The sequence below is a fragment of the Trachemys scripta genome, chromosome 2 (genome assembly GCF_013100865.1).
Source record: "Trachemys scripta elegans isolate TJP31775 chromosome 2, CAS_Tse_1.0, whole genome shotgun sequence".
Taxonomy (NCBI): Eukaryota; Metazoa; Chordata; order Testudines; family Emydidae; genus Trachemys; species Trachemys scripta.
Window position 1 is genome coordinate 174235559 of NC_048299.1, and position 20478 is coordinate 174256036.

Here is a 20478-nt window from a genome sequence, read left to right on the forward strand (position 1 = left end):
TTTCTACCCCAAAAAGCTTACAGTAAGGCCTTTACTAACTGACAAATAGTGCTGCTTCATTCTTCACAGGATTGGAGAGCCCTGGAGTCCATACCCCCTTGCTCGGAGGGGGCCTCCTCTCTTATCAGTGTTGCCAACTCTCACAATTTTATCACAAGTCCTGCAATATTTGGTGTTGTTTTTTTAATGCCTCAGCTCCTGGAGTCAGATGATTACGTGGGAATCTCAGCTTTCATTTAAAAGAAAAAGTAAGTTTCTAGCCCTTATAGTTCTCAAAGCAGGAGCATGAGAACCCTAACTACTTCAACCCCCCAAGCAGCAGAAGCTAAGTCGTTGTAACTTACCTCCCTCAGGGGGAGATTTATTCACCCCAGTGAGCAACATAAGTTATTCTGACATAAGCTGTAGTGTAGACATAGCTGGAGAGAACACATTCCCTTCACAACTTGCTTACTCAGCCTGGGGGGAGAGAACAAGCTTTCCTCCAAAGTAACTCAGTGCAAAACATTCCAGAAAGCGACAAAGAGTCCTGTGGCACCTTATAGACTAACAGACATATTGGAGCATAAGCTTTCGTGGGTGAATACCCACTTTGTCAGATCCACGTAGTGGAAATTTCCAGAGGCATAAATATGCAGGCAAGAATCAGTCTAGAGATAATGAGGTTAGTTCAATCAGGGAGGATGAGGCCCTCTTCTAGCAGTTGAGGTGTGAACACCAAGGGAGGCGAAACTGTCTTTGTAGTTGGCTAGCCATTCATAGACTTTGTTTAATCCTGAGGTGATGGTGTTAAATTTGCAAATGAACTGAAGTTCAGCAGTTTCTCTTTGAAGTCTGGTCCTGAAGTTTTTTTGGTTCAGGATGGCTACTTTTAAATCTGCTATTGTGTGTCCAGGGAGGTTGAAGTGTTCTCCTACAGGTTTTTGTATATTGCCATTCCTAAAATTGACTTGTGTCCATTTATCCTTTTATGTAGGGATTGTCCATTTTGGCTGATGTACATAAAACCAGAAAGGAAGTTTTAACATTTGTTAAGGGCTTTGACATGAGAAATGTGAGAGTAAGGACTCAGAGAATGTACGGCTAAGAATCCATGCTAATAATATTTGAAAATGGCAGTATAAAATTACTGTGCAATAGACATGTGGCTGCATGTCTAAATCTATGCACAGATAGTTGTGTTCTTCTGTTGCTGCCTTCAAAACTCATTGAATGATTATTCATACTCAGGGATGGGGAAGGAACATCTTTTCCTTGCGCACATAGATACAGGGTTATGTTGTAAACAGGGCCGGCTCCAGGCACCAGCTTGGCAAGCAAGTGCTTGGGGCAGCCACTCCAGAGAGGGGCGGCACGTCCAGCTATTCGGCTGACGGTCCCTCACTCCCGCTCGGAGCGAAGGACCTTCCACTGAATTGCCGACGCAGATCGCGATCACAGCTTTTTTTTTTTTTTTTTGGCTGCTTGGGGCGGCCAAAACCCTGGAGCCGGCCCTAGTGGTAATGCCCAAGTAAAATTACTTGGGAAGTCTGCAAACTTTTGAAAATTAAATCCACCTCTAAATTAATCATAATGCAGCAGGTTAATAATAGCACAGTGAGTAACTGCCACTCTTGTGCAGCTCACCAACATCCATCATATAAGATAATTAAGTCTACATAACTAAAGTAATTGTAGTAGAACATTGCCACAGGATAAATGTGCCCTGCTTAGAAAATAAAGATCTCACCTTCATCTCAACAAATTCAGCACTTGGGTAACAGGAGCAGACAGTTATCCTGTGACAGTGTTCTCTTGTATTGACATGGTTTTCTAAATTATCTCTTTTTGTGACACACATGTATAAATGTCATAAAATAAGTGAATGACTCAGTTGGAACACCTGCAGTCCAGTGTTGTGAGTATACTGCCACTTACTCCCTTTGGAGATTGCTTTCCCTAAACCATCAGCTAATCACAACTCTGACCCCATACATGCGCACGTACACACACACACATATAATAAAATATTGAAGCATCATTGATCTATTGGATAGCTCACAGCCAACGCTCTTCTGCTTCAAGTTGGCTTCTATCAGTTGCTTTTTATATTGAGCACAGAAGATCTGATCTGATGGGGGTGGGAGGGATGTTGCTCACTCAGCAAAAATGGTATCAATTTGCTATGGTGGATTGTCAAAAATGTACTAAGTGCCAACACCGCAGTGGACAATTTCACACACAGACAGTGTTGATCAAGAATCTTTTAGTTCTGGGAAAAGATTTTCAAATTTTATCAGTGTTTTTTTTATGTTTCTTGTTAATGGATCGCTGCAGCTGGCCCTCCTGGGAAATCTGCCAGAGAACTGTGAAATTGGTAGGGTTGGACCATAAACTTGCGTCGCTGTTGTTGATCGGCACTAAGCTACACATGGCAAGGCTAATGAAATCTGTGCCAGTTACAACTATGAATATGTAGCTGGCAGATGTTAGTGCGTAGAGTTTGGGAAAAGCTGGCGTATAGATCTGAGAATCAGAACGTAGCTGCAGAGTTGTCCACAACTTGGCCATCTTCTGATCTACAGAAGCCCAAACCTGCAGGATGCTGAGCTTCTGACGTGGGCGGCTGACTTACCTCTTCTCCTGTTGACTTCAATGGGAGTTGAGTGTGCTCGTTACTTTACAGGCTCAAGCCTTGCTTGTCTAATAGGTGTTATGGACAACATTGATGGGGTGTGCAGTTAATTCTACAGGGCTGTATACGGCATACCATGACAAAGTTGTGCCACACTTTGATTCAAGGGTCTGTCTTTTCAATGTACTGTTTGATTATTAAGTGAGATCAAATTGAATTGCTCTGCACTTGGCTGACAGAACATGGTGACTGGCAGCAGGCAGTGCATTGTGTATTGACTTGATGGGTGAATGTGAAACTGCCAGTCGTGGCTTGTGTGGAAAATGCAATACTAAAAACTGGTAATAACGTGTATTACCAGGATGGGGGTCTCCAGGGCCTTTTCTCTCTAGTACGCTGGTTTGAATACAGCTTAGGTTGATGACTGAAAGTTGTTCTCTTCTGATGACTGTTCTGTGGCCGATGTGAAAATGAGCTTGTGGCCTCAGTCCTGTTTCTAGTGCATAAGATTGGTACTACCTGATACCCTTGTTAGTAGTCTCAGCAGAAAGACCAGGACCTGGGCCACATTTGTAAAGGCAATTAGATACCTAAAGATGCAGGTAGGAGCACAGTGGGATTTTCAAAAGTGCCAAAGGGCCTAATTCCTAGTGGGAGTTGCAAATCCCACTAGGCATATATCTACAGCCGTAATCACCTAAATGCCTTTAAAAGTCTGGCTCACCGAGTCTGAACTCCCCTCTGGTCCACAGAGTGGTTTCTTGTGTCAGGGATAAGGCATATTGTCAAGGCATTAAGGGAAGCTTGTATTGCTGTTATGGCCCTTGATGTACCTACTATATGGATAAAGAAAGGATTTCAATTTCCAGAGATATCAGTCAGGCTCTTTTCATGAGCTTTACATTCATTAGAAAAATAACTATGACAATACCATTCTGGTAGGTAGATGTGTTGAGGCCTTTGTGGAAACAGATTACAATTTAGCATGAAAGTGCATATTCTGAGCCTTACTGAACAATCCATTTGGGACCCGCACAGACCTAGATGGGGACTCCTCCAACTTGAGCCTTTCCAGGAATGTGAGTGTGGGCAGGCCGCCAGTGGACACTGGCTACCCAGACACTTCAGCAATGTTCCATGTGCGCTAGCTGCCATGGATATCAAAGTCCAGCTGTTCTCGCCAATCTCCTCTGTCCCCTTTATCTCCTCAGCCTTCAACATACACACAGACACATTCGTATGTACCTCACACACACGCATGGTGGGAGTGATGATCATCCAGTGTTTACTGCTGTTTTATACATCCTGCAAATTGTGATTGAAAACTCTCAAGTTCAATGAGAAAAGGAAATCTAGGAGTCGGGAATGACTTACAATCCAGCAAAGTAAACGTGTAAATAATAAATGTTAAACAAAGCCACACCTAGGGATGCAAGCAGGATGGAAATGTGACTCTAGAATAGCAAGTGAAAATGAATTAACTTCATCCTCTATCTCATTCCTTTGGGCGGTCCTTTTGCCCTCTTCACTTTGCCCAAACAGTCCCCGTTCTATCCTCGTGGTTGTAATTGAAATTATATTTAAAATATTAGGCCAAAGCTTACAACTCCATTGGAAGCACCTAAGTAAAAAAGGGCTGATTTTTGCTTCAGTGGGTGCCTGGCATTTCTGAGGATCCTGTCGCTTGTCTATACGATCAGAGTTAGAAGAGTAGCTTTTAAGTAGCCAGGTTTGAGAATTTTGGCCAATATTTACATTTCACTTGAAATCTCCTTTCTATTATTATTTTGTTGTTTCCCTCTGTTAGCTTGTTTGTTCTCCATTCTCCAGAACCTGGACATTATGGGAAGCCCTTTTGTTGCCACTGCTTAAGAGCAGAATTGTATGAAATATTTGCAAAAAAGCAAAACAAAACCACGCTACCATGTGAAATTCACCAGGTTTCAGATCTTATTACAAAGTCAATACCAGGTTGATCACAAAAAGGTTTGCTAAGACTCCGGGACCTTTTAAATGACTTTGGGCTCATTTATGATTTTTCCCTCATAATCAGAAATCCATAATTTTGAATAAATTCATTGCAAAAGCTCTTGATAATTGGCTGTTTTGATTGAATTTCGTTTTGCGCATCAGGGGTTTACTCAAACCCAAAACTCAGGTGTACAAACCTACGTAGGGGGAAGCATAACAAAAACTTTCCACAGAGTCCTGCAAAGTGAAACTACACTGAGGTATTTGTAACACTGCCTACAACAAATTCAAGGTGGCAGATCTGAAACTTCCTCAAAGTTCTGGAACTCTAGATCTGGGGTTTGGTTCAGCCTATTATACCCAGAGGGCCCAACCACTTCTCTTCCATATACAAGCTTCCCCAAATTGGAGTAGATTTAGACCTGAAGTTTTGATTTAGTCTGTTGTACACAAAAGTGCCAGTTGTCAGTTTCAGATTTGAATCCAAACTTTACCTTTAATTCAGTGTATTTGGAGCTCGGGGGTTGGTTCAGGCCCATCTCGAGAACAGATCAAAGGACAGGCTAATCCTGTCAACTACCCGGGTTCTGTCTGAGGTGGCTGTAAAACTTGAAGCAATACAAATGGATGTGTAAAACAGGTTCCACCCAGCGTCTCGATGCAGCTTCCTGAGTCAGGGAGAGCTTTTGCTTATGTGCCAAAGTTTGATGCCCAGGATAGAACACTACAGTGAGCTAAAGTTAACTAACAGTGACTGCGCAAATGTAGCATGGCAATTTTATTTTTAGTTAAACTTAAAAATAAAAATCGATAAGTCAAATGTAATAGAATAATTTTAGCTGTTGCCAAAACAGACGAAGCAACTGTTATGAATAACGATAACAACAGTACAAATAAAGGGGCTGTTGATTCTTGCCTGTCCTTATCTAGCTAAAATTCCTACTGAGTCACAGTAGTAACAGATTTCCCTGGCTCACTGGCAAGTCCTTGTAGCTGGGCATATCAACTGGTATTGTGCGTGGAACCGTTTCTGAAAAGGCACGCTCAAGAAATTATTTTTTTAAGCTTTGCATATGCTTTAATATAGTCACTTAAAAACCATTTTTTTCTTCTTCAAATTTTGTCCCTTTCTGCCTAACATGATCATCATCATACTTGGCACTTGTATAGGAAAACAGCTCAGGGTCTTAAAGAGTATTTAAAGAGATTTCAAGAATTAACAAAGCCTCTCAGGACTGTTGTACTATACCTGTTTTACAGATGGACAAATTGAGAGAGAGAATTTTTAAGTGAGTCATCCACAATCTGGCAGCAAATTAGTGTCAGCGCTCAGGTTGGAATAAAACCCAGGAGGCCTGACTTCTGTCGCCTGCTGTGGGCATTAGAGACCACGCTGTCCCTCGCAGCAGTATTTTTGCCTGGGTTTGGCAGAGAACTGAAGCTAATATAGCTGCTTTTGTTTAAGAACTCTAAAACCTACAAATAACTTGTCCACCTGCCAATGTCAGCTTAATTCTGTCTAGCAGTAATTATTGCTATAAAAGCAGCAATGGAGAAGCACAACAGATAGTATTTGTGTAGGGGCTATGCAACTAGTGGTGGTGGTTGTTTATTTTGGATTTAAAATGTTCAGAAATGGAATAATCAACTTAAAAAGGAGACTGCCCCGGACCGTAGCATACTTAAAGATTTTCCCCATAAGATTATAATATCCTGAAGGCAGCTCAAATTTGGGCACATAAATCCAAATGATGGCCTTAAAGCGAGATTTAATCTCAGTCTGCCATGTCTCCAAAATGTTATGCAAGAGTTATACAGCAGGTTTATTGTTCCATGCTTTGTACTAGAACCAAAGCAATGAAGGCAGAGGATATAAAAGAAATATTATTTGCTGTAAGATAAGAAAACTATTATTGATACAGTGTTCACATTTAATGTCTGTTACATCATCAGTTTCCACTAAGCGATCCTCTGACTTTGTGTGTGTCTCTCTCTCATAAGAAATGCGATTCTTGTTAAAAGTTCTGAGCGTGAGGCATAAGATTTCTGAACGCCCACCCTTGCATATCTTTAAAAAAACAACTTAGCAGTACAGATGCCAAGCAATGGCTGGAAGGGCGTGAGAAGAGTTTCATTTTCTGTAAAGTTTTAATTATAAAACAAAGCAAAGCAGGAGTTCATGATAGCTGGGGGGAAATTCTGTGACTATAAAAAAAAAAGTCAGGGATTAAACTGGTGTGACGTTATTTTCTTTAGAGAGACAAGGTGGGTGAGGTAATATCTTTTATTGGACCAACTATTGTTTGTGAGAGAAACAAGCTTTCGAGCCACACAGAGCTCTTCTTCAGGTCTGGGGAAGGAACATCAAGTCTCACAGCGAGGAGTGGAACAGATTGTTTAGCATAAGTAGTTAGCACATATTGTACGGGACCAGTCAAAATAGAGTGGGCCGTTAACACCTCTGCAGTCACTGGACAAAAAGGGGGTTAGTGGGTTACAGATTGTTTTAATACGCCATAAATCCAGTGTCTCTGTTCAATCCATTATTTTTAGTGTTTAGCAAAATAATGAATTATTGAGTATTTTCTTTACCACGTAATGAAAGAATTAGAGAGACTTTGTTCCCTATATCAAGGATGGCAAAAATAATCTTCTAGCTAGGGCAGAGGGAAGAGATGACATTTTGCTCAAACCCTATATAAAATCACGAGCCTTTGGGTTTCTGTGATCTCTGCTCTAAAGATGCAAATCAAAACCCCACACCCTACAACTTTGGTGAGTTCAGATTGGCATCCAGGTTTGCTGGTGGCCTCCATTCTATCTTAACAGGAAGGGACAGACTGATACATCTCTGAACTCTGGGAACATTCAGACCCGAATTCTGATCTGAACTTTGCTGCTCTGCTTCTTGGCTATGAAATCCTCAACTCAAGCTGTGGCCTCCTAGGAAGAATATTTAATCTGCTTCTTGTTAGAGAGCAATTCCCATTGACTTTGTAAATGCTCTGTCCCTGCACTAGTGGAAATCTGTTTGTTACATACAGCAGCTGTGCCTCATAGTTCATTGGTTGCTAGGAAACAAGGGAATATGATCTAGTAGGAGCTATGTCTAGGGTCATCATCATGGTGTATAGTTTTAAACGCATTGGTACAGTTTAACCTGTGCAGGCAGATATGCAGCAACCAATCATTTTTCCAGAGTAAAGATCTACATGGTCACTTTCCTCTGAGTGCCAATAGCAGAGGGGGCTCAAAAAGCACCAGAAACCTCATGAGAAATCTGGCTCCCAGCCATCTTTGGCTTTATGCTACTGCTGTAAATAAATGGCTTGACTGAGGTTTAATGCCAGACTAGTAGATGAAGGGCACTTGTATCTCATTGTAATGAGCTGTGGCATGAGGGGAGAGAAAAAAGGTAACTGCTGTGTTTGCTGTGTAGACCAAAGCGAAATGAAGTCACTGTCGGTGACTCAGAGGCATAAGAGTTCAGAAGTAATACACCTTACTTATACACTGCTAACAGCTACTTGTTGCTAATGTAAATATTTTCCATGTGAGTTCTTCAGATCTCCCTGTCATATAGCACGTGAGATAATGCAGTGATCCTATGCTGTACAACACACTCTGGTGGATCATACAATCGTTTGTGGGGGTTGGAGGGTGAGAGAAAAGAATGAAATATATATTTTGAAAACACAAGGCTTTTTCACAGAAGAAGAAAGAAGGAGCCTCCGGGTGTTAAGAAATAAGTTACCACTGTTAACTGTTGAAAATTATGTACTTTGAGTTTTGATTTGTCTAATGTCTTAATCATTTTCATGATGTGTTAATTGATATGTCCAGTGTTTAGCTGCTTTTACAGTATAGCAATAAATGGATCCTTGGAGTGCATGCAGCACTAAAGATCTGGTCTTAATTTTGTAGAGCGTTTTTTTTCTCCCAGTGCTAATACCTTGATTTCCCTTTCCCCCTCTTTCTCGTTCCAGAATCCAGAGCAGCTGCTGGAGCATTGTGCTCACAGGGAGATGATTCCTCATGAAGTCACTGGATCCCCTTCAGAAATCAAATGTGACTTTCCATTTATCAGACTGAAATCAGAACCAGCCAGACAGTGAAGCAAGAACAGTGGAGGGGGGACGGCGAAAGATGAAATCCAACCAAGAGAGGAGCAATGAATGCCTGCCGCCCAAAAAGCGAGAAATCCCCACCACCAGCCTGCCCTCCGAGGTGAAGCCAGTGGTCCTGCCAAACGAAAACCACCGCACGGACAACTTAACATGGCTCTCCAGTATGCCCAGCAGCCAGAGCAGCATGGGTGGAAGGCACCGGACTGGAGGGAGTTCAGTGGAGATTGGCTTGCAGCAGGGTTTACACAAAGCACCGTCTACAGGAATGGACTATTCCCCACCGAGTGCTCCCAGGTCCGTTCCAGTCTCAACAACACTTCCCACAGTGTACTCGCCCGCACTCTCACAGTCAGGGACGCCTGTATCCCCGGTGCAGTACACGCACCTGCAGCACACTTTCCAGTTCGTTGGGCCCCAGTACAGTGGACCATACGCCGGATTCATCCCCTCCCAGTTGATTTCCCCGACAGCCAATTCCGCAACTTGTGCGGCAGCCTCTGCCACTGCTGTTGCAACCACTCCATCCCAGCGTTCCCAGCTGGAGGCTTATTCCACTTTCCTGGCCAGCATGAGCAGCTTAAGTCAGCAGGGGCACAAAGTTGAGCAGCATTTAGTCAGGACACCTGGATTGATTGCAGCAGGGTCTCCTCCACCGACCCAGCAAAACCAGTATGTCCACATTTCCAGCTCTCCCCAGAGCACAGTCAGAAATGTCTCTCCTCCGACCATCCCAGTCCATTTGCATCCCCACCAAACGGCGATTCCACACACCCTCACCCTCGGCCCCTCCTCCCAAGTGGTGGTGCAGTACTCGGACTCCGGGGGCCACTTTGTCACGAGGGATTCTACCAAGAAAGCTGAGAGCAGCAGGCTGCAGGCAATGCAGGCGAAGGAAATACTGAATGGAGAGATCGAGAAAAGCAGGAGGTACGGCCTGTCGCCCTCTGGAGATGTGAGTTTAGTCAAAGCAGGCAATAAACCAGCTCCTCATCATTATGAGACCAGACATGTGGTGGTGCACTCGAGTCCTGCTGAGTACAGTGCACGGGATTCCTCAGGCATCAGGGCCTCTGTTATGGTTGTACCGAACAGCAGCACACCTATTACGGAGATGGAGGTACAGCAGGCCACCAACAGAGAAACTCCTCCCTCAGTCCTCAACGACAAGGGAAACCTGCATTTAGGAAAGCCAGCCCACAGGTCTTATGCTTTATCTCCGCAACAGACTATGGGCCACGAGGGGGTGAAAGCGGTCGCCACGCTGTCCCCCCACACTGTCATTCAGACAACCCACAGCGCCTCAGAGCAACTCCCTGTCGGGCTGCCTGCGACAGCCTTCTATGCCGGGACCCAGCCACCGGTAATTGGCTATCTGAGCAGTCAGCAGCAAGCGATTGGTTACCCTGGAAACCTGCCACAGCACCTGGTGATCCCTGGCACCCAGCCCCTGCTTATACCAGTTGGCAATGCAGATGTTGAATCATCAGGAGTAGCACCTGCTATAGTCACTTCATCTCCCCAGTTTGCAGCAGTGCCTCATACATTTGTCACTACCACCATTCCTAAGAGTGAGAATTTCAGTGCTGAGTCGCTAGCAACCCAGCCGGCCTACCAGGCAGCCGTGGTGCAGGCCCAGATCCACCTCCCGGTGGTGCAGTCCGTAGCTTCTCCAGCAGCAGCTCCTCCTACACTGCCTCCTTACTTCATGAAAGGGTCAATCATTCAGTTGGCCAATGGGGAGCTGAAGAAAGTAGAGGACTTAAAAACAGAAGACTTTATACAGAGTGCAGAAATTAGCAATGACCTGAAAATAGACTCCAGCACAGTGGAGAGGATTGAAGACAGCCATAACCCAGGCATTGCTGTGATACAGTTTGCAGTTGGAGAGCATCGAGCACAGGTAATGAGCATTGCAAATTGTGGGCATAGGTGGAAAGATACCAATTCGATCTTCCTGGAAACAACTTACCTTATAGTGCCTTCCAAGAGGGAGTTGTGTTCTTAGTTCTTCATCTGGCACACACCTAACAGCTCATGCCACATTAGAGATCTCACTGGCCCAAAGTCACCCCTTGTACCGTGCCAGTGAAGTTATACCAGTAATAAATCAGGCCCATTTTATGCAATGGTAGATCTTGTTTTGGGAAACTACAGGACCTGATTCTCCTCTCACTACCAGTTTAAACTCGGTTTAAGTCAGTGAAGTTACACCAGAGTAATGCTGGGGAAAGAGGAGAATCATCTTATGGTTTGACTATGCCTGGGGGAAGGAATCATTTGTGTACTTGTTTCAAATTGTTAGCTCAACAACCCAGATCATATTGCAGATCTGTAGGCATTAGTACTATTACTTCTTTGTATTGGGATAATGCCAGATGGTCCCAACCAACATTCAGAGCTGCACTGCACATAGTAAAAGAATGGTCCCCGGTCTGAATAGTGTGCAATCTAAATAGACAGGACAGACAAAAGGCGGCAGGGGAAGCAGAAGCACAGAAGGGATTTGCCCAAGGTCACAAAGCAGGTCAGTGCCAGATGCAGGAATAGAATCCATGTCTCTGAGTGTCTAGTCCATTGCCCTATGCACTGGGACTGTAGGCAGTGATATTATTGGGAACAGGCCCCATTGTACTTTCTAACCAAAGAAAGGATCAAATCTGAGCCATGATCCTAGTGGTATTAAAACGTAAAATTACTCAGTTTAAACCTCAAAAAGCATATGCTTTTCAATCTGACAGCTGAGTTTTAGTTTTGACTGATTCCTGCTTCAGAAGGCTCCAGTACCGTTCAGTCTCAAATGAAAAACTGTCTCTGAGGGGTAAAGAGGGGACAAGGCTGTGAATTTCCATGGCTTGAAACTTGGAGCTTTCTTGGAATGCTTTCGCTCACACGTTGAAGGCACTGAAACACTACACAGAGTGTCATTCAGATTTTGGTTATGAGTGGTTTAAGTGCTGCAGAGCTCTCATGCTGTGTGTGTTCAAGGGAAATGTTAAAAGCAAAATCATCCCAGAACCTAGGCTACCCACACTTCTTCACTTTGCGTCATACTGGCTTGCATTGTAAAGAAGGAAATTGTAACTTTGCAAAGGGCCTTTCGGACCCAGAGTTCAATGGTCATAAGCCGTTAATTTGATACTGTCCACTATCCAAGTAGCTCAGATTCCACAGTGATGAGCCAGGGAATAGATTAGATCAATTAGATAGCAGTTTAGTTCAGAGAAGTATTTGGGTTATTTTTTGAAAAGCAAAACAAATCTCAGTGTAAGTGGTTTAGATTTGGTTTTAAATATTTCTCTGCGGTGTTCAGAACCCAGACGCTGCACAATGGTGGCTGGTTCGTGAGCATCACAAAGAGAGATGGACTAGAAACTGAGTTGTAGAAGGGAAACAAACAACATCATTGTTGAGGAGTAGATTAGAGCTCTGAAATTCTTTTGGTTTTAACAATCCAAGGCCTATGCTTCCATAACTGCCTGCGTAAAAAGCGGGTTCCTATATATGATCCGCCACTCAGGTAACTGAGCATGCAAATTAGGTGTGCAGTTGTGTTCCCATTTACACATTGGGGCTTCTGGTATTATCAGTAATCCATATAAGGAGGTGAGTATATTGTTTTTTTATTATATATGTTTTTATATTAACAGTATCACTTTAAGAGACATAAGGAGGATCCACAGAATTGCTTTTCGTTTACAGCCTTCAAATCCCCAGTGATATCATTGCAGTGTAGGCTTAGAGCCTCACATCTCTTCTTCGGCTTCATGATCAGAAAAACAGTCCCTGGATCAGAACCGGTTATTATAATTTGTTTATATATAGTTGCTTAGAATAATGAGATTTCAAAGATAGTAATTTCCCATCTGCAATTTTCATCTTGCTCTCATTTCTCTCCCTCTCCAGCCAGACCACTGGTCTCTGCACCAGCAGAAGAGGTACAAATTAGTAGGTAGCATTTATGTCATGTCTTGTTCACAGATATGTCAGTGTAGCCAATGTGTTGTAATGCTGCACACTGGGAAGAGCTCCCTTGCAGAAGGATAGAGTGCCATCATCTGGTAGAAACCATATTCAGTTGCTGGCTATAAAAACAAAACTGCAAGGCACAGTCTCATCCAGTGAAGTGTCAACTTCTCAAGAAGCGTATAAGAATCCGGCTGACGACATTCCAGTTAAAATACTCCACCAGCTGTGTTTCCCACAAGGGATGCTTCCAGAATTCAGAAAGAGTCACGTAGAGATAGGATTAAAATGTGGGTTTAATTTAGATTTCCTGTAGATTCCAGAACTTGGGTCTCTTCCCAGATCAGCCTTGTCCCAGTATAGCAGCAAGTAATTCTCTGATTTGAATTTGCCTGGTAAGGGAGATGTTTCATTTCAGTGTGTCTGAAGTCTCTGATGACCTCATCCACAGTGTAACTTAGATATTTAAAAGCATTTTAACCTCATTAGTAGGTACACAACCATTACTGTTAGGAAATATAAAATATGAAGAGGATTTCATTTTGTGTTGAGAGGACAGAAGTTATTCTTGCTACATATATATAGAATAGTAACAGCCTCACATTCTGATATTCCTATATGTAGAATATATATTAGCTCCCAGAATACATTGGGGGAGTATATTTAAATAGGAGCTAATTATAATAAAGTATTATGATTGTAATTTTTTTTTTACAATTAACTCTCATTTATATGTATATGCCCTCCAGTGTATTCTGGGGGCCTAATTATGATATTAATATAATTTAAAATATAGAGTATTAATATAATCTAAAAATAATGTTGTTATAATCAGCTGCCATTTAAATATACTCCTCCCGATGACTTCTGGGAGCTAATTAGAGTAATGGTGAATTCACATCTTCAGAGTCTGTACAAAAATTAACTAATCCTCGCACCTTACCTGTGGAGTAGGTAATAAAGTATTTTTATCCTCACTTCGTAGATTTGGAAACCTGGAAAAAAAGATTAAGTAACTTACCTAGAGCCACACGGGAATGCAGTGAAAGAGCTGTCCTTAGAAATCCAGCATCTGTGGTTCCCAATATCATGCTCAATCTGCCTGACTACACTAGTCTATTCTGATTACATCATTTCCTATATTTATTTTTATTGAACCAAGCCTGGAGATCCTTCCTTACTTTGTTTTGTGCAGTCCTTGTCATGCTGGAGTCAAATGGGAGTTTTGCCTGAAAAGAGACCTAAAGATTTGGAACATCATTTATAATTCTTAATGTTACTCTGTTAACAGCTCACACATCATCATAGCCTGTCTTTTTCCTTGCTGCAAGGAGCAGCCTTAGAAGGAAACAGGTGTACAGTAGTTCACCTGTACTTACACTAGATCAATACACACTGTGGAAGCAAAATAACTCTTCTAAAGTGCTGGCTTTTTAAAAAAGGGTTTTGGTTACTGATTATTGTTATGGAACAATGTGCTGCAATGTTGTCTCCTGCGGAAACGAAAGTACAGTTCAAAAGAAGAAAATGATGAACACATCTTCACCATCTCTGTTTTTTAGTAGAATCATAGAAATTCAAGATGGAAAAGCCCTATTAGGTCATCTAGTCCATCCCTGCACCAGCGTAGCATTGTTCCCTTAAGTATATTTTAAGTGCTTCATCCAGTCTAGCCTTCCATCTATTTCTGCACACACAAATCAGTCACTATTTCTGTTGCTTTGCTCTCCACTTTCAATTAGCCTTGGCACACGGCAACAGAAATAAGAGGGAATTAGGCTGTTTTCTGCTACAGATGGAGCGTGCTCTCTGTCATATGCTCCTGTGATCTGTACTTCATTGTTCTCTGGTCAGAGGGGCAGTAATCCTATATTCCTGTGAATGATAGGGAGGCTGTATTGTATGTTTAAATTTGTTACTCTGTTCTCTTAGCTTCTGAAAGGGCAGCACTCAAGGCCCTGTGTGGCACTGGCAAACAGAAGTTGCTTTCCTTGTGAATCATTGTTTAATTCCCCAGTGCTAGTCAGGTTTGGGATCACAGATTTGTGAAGAGCTCGATATGTGATCCCTCCAGTGCTACGGTTGTTTCTCTCTCCAGGATGCCACTCTTCTGACCCCGTCTGGAGAGCCCAGTGGCACTAAGATTCCAGAAGTCACTGGGTAAGAAAGGTGTTGTAGGGCCCACATGTTAGAAAGGTTGGAGCAGAAGCCACCATACCCATTGCGGATAATAAGGGCCCAGTAGAAGGAGGGCCTGTGTATCCTATGTCCACAGCAGACAACCATTACAAATTTGTAATCCACATACAAACCACTGAAACTGAGGGACGGATACTCTGTCTGGCAGGATTTTGCCACATGATAGCCAGAAAACTCCCTGACTTTCAACCTCCAGACGTTTTTCCTAGTTGTTCTATCCTGGGGGGTGGGAGGGAGGGTTCCCTTCTTTGTCAGGCAGGGAATTTAATGTTCCAGAAACATTCATGTCTTGGGCCTGCACCCATCTTGGGAGACTCACAACGGGCAGAGAGAGAGAGAGAGAGAGAGAGAGTGTGTGTGTGTGTGTGTGTGTGTGTGCACGTGCACGCGCGCAGACCCAATGCTTTCGCAGTGCAAGCTAGACCCCTTTCTCCCATGGCAGCACAGTTCCCTCAGAGTGGTGCTGCCATGCTCTTCTCACAGGCTGCTGCCTTCAATATCCTGCCTCCTCAGGGGGAGAGGAGTGACAGTGCAGGGGGAGAATCCAAGTAAGGCTAACCCAGCTTGATCAGCTTCCTCAGCTCACTCCCATTTACTGTCCTCCACACCAGCTCTGCACTGACACCCTCCTCAGCACTGAGAGTGTGAAGAGGCACCACTCCCCTCGGCACAGCCCCAGCACTGGGCTGGCGGAGAGCAGAGGGCCTTGCACTGCCTCTCTGGAACTGGGTGAATTACACCCTTTTATGGGATGCTGAGCTCCCCAAACCTCTATGGACTTCAATGGAAAATGAGGGTGCTCAGTCCTTCGCAGGATTGGGCTCTCATACAGCAGCATAAGCAGAAAATGATGGTATGACACATATATTATCTTACAGCATTTGTGCCTTTATTTTCCATGTTCCACGTTTGTAGCTGGACTGATCTTTGGGACCATTAAAAGTGGCCAAAGTAGCTCAATCAGGCTTTAATACACAAAGGAGGAAGAAACTTGGCCAGAAAGTAGACGTTCAGTCCACAAATTAACCAACTGCACCCCTTGTACTAGGTAGTTTCTACTTTGTTTGTTAAAGGAACTATAGCAATGAGCCGCAAGCCTAAAGTTCTTCCATGTCTGCGTTGCTGTGTAAAATCCACTGCAGTCTGAGTGATGCGGGTGACATTTCATCTAAACTGGCGTTCTCAGCGTGTATCACAGGCATTCCAGTGCCAGGGCGTGTTTCCTGAACAACGGAAATTGCTTCCACTAAAAAATGAGTCAGACTGTGAATTAAAACGATTACATGATTTAGATGAAACATTCAAAGATATTCTTTGACTCTCCTGAAAAGTTTTGACTGTTTTCATAAATGATTTTTACAACACCGGGATATAAAGAATCTCAGCAGCACCTTCAGATGTGCTTCAAGAGGGACGTACATTTTATTTTCTTGCTTTATTGTTTAAATGCTAGAAACATGGAGACATGATTTTAAAACAGTCTCGCTTCTCTCCTAAGAAAATACAGCAAGGCTGGGTGACTCAGATGGAGTCACCTTTTAAAAAAAAAAAACCTTATGCACAAGCAAAAAATGCAGGACATGTTCACTCAAGCCCCTCTTTGGGGAGGGACTAAAGTTTCATTGCTTATGAAAATGGGCTATCTTTTTAACCCAGGTTTTTTTTGTTTTTTTTACTGGCAGTTGTCTAAAACAGAGGCAGTTCCTAGTTTTCTTCTTTCTTTCTTTCTAAAGTGTGTCCCATCTGTAAAAGAGAACTATATCCTGTTTGTTTGAATATCATTCCTGAACCACAGAAATACCTCAGTGGTTAGCATCCTGCCATCTTTGTTATTTAAGATCACCACCTGCAATTTTGGAGGGCGGTTTTAATAAATTACATGTTAAGTACATGCTTACATATTAAACCCTGTAGAAAGTAGTTAGACATGTAATGCAAGCATTGCTTACATCCAGCTGAAGATGGGAGTCAGTGAGCAGATGTACATTTCACTGAACAAGAAATACCCCTTTGAGGAGAGTACATGGGGCATGTTTGAGAGACAATGAAAGAAGACCAATAGAAATAGAAGAGAAGAAGGAAAGATATAGAGATGAGGTAGTAAAATCAAAGAAAACTAATAGATGAGTAGATTCAAAGTCAACCGGTTGATCCACATCTAGATATGCACTGTACAGCCAGCAGCTTCCATTCAGGTCATCGCAGGCTACTGTTTCCTCAGCACTGTTGAAAACCAAGCCACTTATTTAGTTCCTTGTATATAACCTTGAAAATCTTGGCTCTGGAATACTTTCTATATTATGAAGTAGCAATGGTTGGTATATACCATCTATAATTCATTGATTGATAGAGTTTAAGGCCAGAAGGGACCATTATGATTATCTAGTCTGACCTCCTGCATAACACAAGTCATAATCCATTGATAGATGTTGGTTACACCTACAATTTTTGTTGTTGTTTGTAATTCTTTATTGACAGACTGCTCTAAAAAGTATTGTCAGACCTGTCGGCGGCATTTGGGATAGACTAGCAAGGAGAAGAGTGGAGATTACCAAGCAATATGCTGGTGTTGGGGCAGCTGGAATAGAACAAAGGATATTTTTGGAGATAATGGAACAGGAGAAGCAGGATTTGGGGGAGGGTTTACATGTGAGAGGAGAAGGAAGGAGGGTTTAGAGTGACAGCTCTCTCTCTGCGTCACACTTGGGAACGTGAGTTCATGACAGCTGTTATTGATGCCATAAATTAGATTGTAAATCTGCAAATCTCAAAGCATTGTACAGGAGGGTAAATATCATTATACTTATTATTCAAATGGAGAAACTGGCACAGTGAAGTTAACTGACCTGTACAAGGTCGCCCAGCAGGTCAGGGGCAGAGCTGGGAATAAAACACACATCTCTTCTCTCTCCATCCTATGCCATAGCCATGCTAGTCTTCCTATAAACATTCATTTGGTTGACATTCAGGAAGATACCAGAGTTGTTCTTTGAATAGTGCCACTGTTAGTGCTCTACTTCAGGTGTGCGTGTGCTCTGGTAGCAGTGTCTGTTCTGCTGGCACATGCACCCTACACATCCTCCCACCCCATACAGAGGCTATATAGGGCTGGCTGGGTAAACCATCCTCAGTTCCTTCTCAACCATCTTTGGCCAGAGATGTAGTCTAGCATGTGACTGTTTGCTTTGTACCTGTTTCCCTCTTTTTATTAGTGTTTTAGCTTTGTAATTAGCTCTTAGTGGTAATAGGCTTAGTACCTTATAATAGGAACGTTGGTTCCATTTTTCTTTTCTTAAAGTAAATAAATAGTACATTTTTGTGGGGGTTTTTTGTTTTTCCTCTGTTGAGGGGTTAGAACAATTTTTCTTCCATCGGGGATGCTGGGCTACCCGGGATTTAAACAGTGCCTCTCTTGTCAAGAAGTAATCCCTGCTAGTGACAGGCACTCCCACTGCATTTGTTGCTTGGGAGACTCTGCCATTCCCAGCAAGTGTAAAATCTGCTCTTCTTTTAAAGTAAGATCCAGTAAAAACAGGGAAATTAAGTAAAGATTATTAATGATGGAGCAGGCTTTGGACCCAGATACAGAGAACTTCCCTGTACAGGGACCCTCCATGCCTGTCTCATCATCATCGAGATCACAGTCACCAAGAACTTCCATGGGAAAGACAGCACAAAAAATCCCTTTCACCTACCTCAACTGCTTCATCTCAGTCTTCAACATTGTCCAGTCATCAGTTTTGATGGTTTGGTCAAGTCCAGACCAATGGCCAGGTTTAATCAGCTGCACAACACAACCTCCCTTCCTCAATTTGGACACCACCTCTCTCTATTTCATCAAGCATGGGAGGCTGTAACATCGGACAGATGCGTATTAGAGGCCATTACTTAGGGTTATACTATCCAATTTACATCCAGTCTGCCCTTCCAACCTCCTTCTCCATTCCTCTTTAGGGACCCCTCATGAGCAATTGCTGACACACAAGATCTCATCACTCCTCCTAAGTCTGGGAGCCATATAGCCAATCCCACTTCAGCACAGGGGGAAAGGGTTCTATTCAAGATATTTTCTGATACCCAAGAAAAAATGAGGGTTGGAGGCTGAGACTAGGTCTTAGGCAATTGAACAAGCATGTCGGACATCTGAAATTCAAGATGGTGTCCCTAGCAGCTATAATTCCCTCCCGGAATTCCTTCCCTCAAAGATGCATACTTCTGCATAGCGATTCAGCCTTCTAACAAAAGATTTCTTCGTTTCACTCTCAATCATAATTATTACCAGTACCGGGACCTATTCTTCAGCCAATTATCTGCCCCAAGGGTGTTTTAGAATCATGGAGGTCGCAGCTGCCTACCTCTGTTGTCTAGGATTGGCTTTCTTTCCCTACCTCAACAATTGGCTCCTCAAGGGTTGGTCATATCAGGAAATATAGTTGGCAGTTTGAACAACAACTTCACTAATCCAAAGTCTAGGCCTGCCGATAAAACTAGAGAAATCCATCTTGACTTCTACACAAGAAATTCTCTTTATAGGAGTGCTTCTAGATTCGATAATAGGCAGAGCTTATCTCCCTCGCGACGGGTTCTCTGCTCTAAAGACACTTATACCAAGAACGTAGCTCATCCCTCAAGTTCCAGCAAGGACATGTCTGCAACTCCTGGGACACATGACAGCTTGTGTTTTTGTGACACAAAATGCCAGGTTGCATCTTCAATGTCTCCAGGAGTGGCTCAGGACTGTTCATGTATCCAACAAACACAGTCTAAACAAGCAGGTATCTGTACCCATTAAGGTCCTACAGTCACTCAACTGGTGGATGAATCCATCCAAAATTTGTGCAGTAATCCTGTTCAACCAGAATCCCCCTACAATCATGTTAACATTGGATGCTTCCCTCTTGGGATGGGGAACACATCTGGGTCCTCACGCAGTCCAAGGGAAATGGCCACAACAGGAACAGCACCTGCACATCAATCTGTTGGAACTAAGAGTGGTCAGAAATGCTTTCCTCCACTTTCTTCCTCTACTCAAAAACAAGTCCATCAGTATCATGACAGACAACATATAAATCGTCAGGGCAGAGCACATTCCTCCTCATTCTGCACTGAAGTGATTAACGTGTGGAACTGGTGCATAGCCAATTGGATAGTCATCTCAGCTTCCTTGCGGGTATACAAAACACCATGTCAGATGACCCAAGGAAATAGTTCTCCCTAAATTACAAATAGGAGTTGGACTCTTCAGTCCTCAACAAAATATTCTTAGTTTGTGTATTTCCAGAGGTCGACCTTTTTGCCATGGCAGCCAACAAACAATACAGGAAATTCTTTTCCAGAGGGGGGCTCAATTGCCAATCTCTAGGAGTTGTTTTCCTCATTACCTGGGCAAAGTGTCTTTTCTGTGCATGTCCTCTAACTCCATTGCTCTTAAGGTCCTTATCAAAAATCAGACAAGACCGAGCCAAAGTCATTTTGATTGCATCAACTTGGCCAAGATAAGTTTGGTTTCCTTGTTTCATCAAACTCATCTTTTGCCCTCCCAAATAAACCTCAACTGTTGTCTCACAATGTGGGTCAGATACTTCACCCCAATCTGAACATCCT

At 43.0% G+C, this 20478-nt stretch overlaps 1 protein-coding gene across 6 annotated transcripts in view; it reads left to right on the top strand.

The window, feature by feature from the left end:
* ATXN1 (ataxin 1) overlaps positions 1–20478 on the top strand; it is a 273999-nt gene that overhangs the window by 243054 nt on the left and 10467 nt on the right. For 5 of the 6 annotated variants that reach the window (XM_034762357.1, XM_034762353.1, XM_034762354.1 and 2 more), the window contains 2 exons: positions 8572–10612; positions 12360–12509. In XM_034762357.1, coding sequence (XP_034618248.1) covers positions 8732–10612; positions 12360–12509 — 2031 coding nt within the window. In that variant the 5' untranslated portion in view covers positions 8572–8731. The remainder of the gene's footprint in view (positions 1–8571; positions 10613–12359; positions 12510–20478) is intronic. The other variant, XM_034762358.1, reaches the window with a different exon arrangement.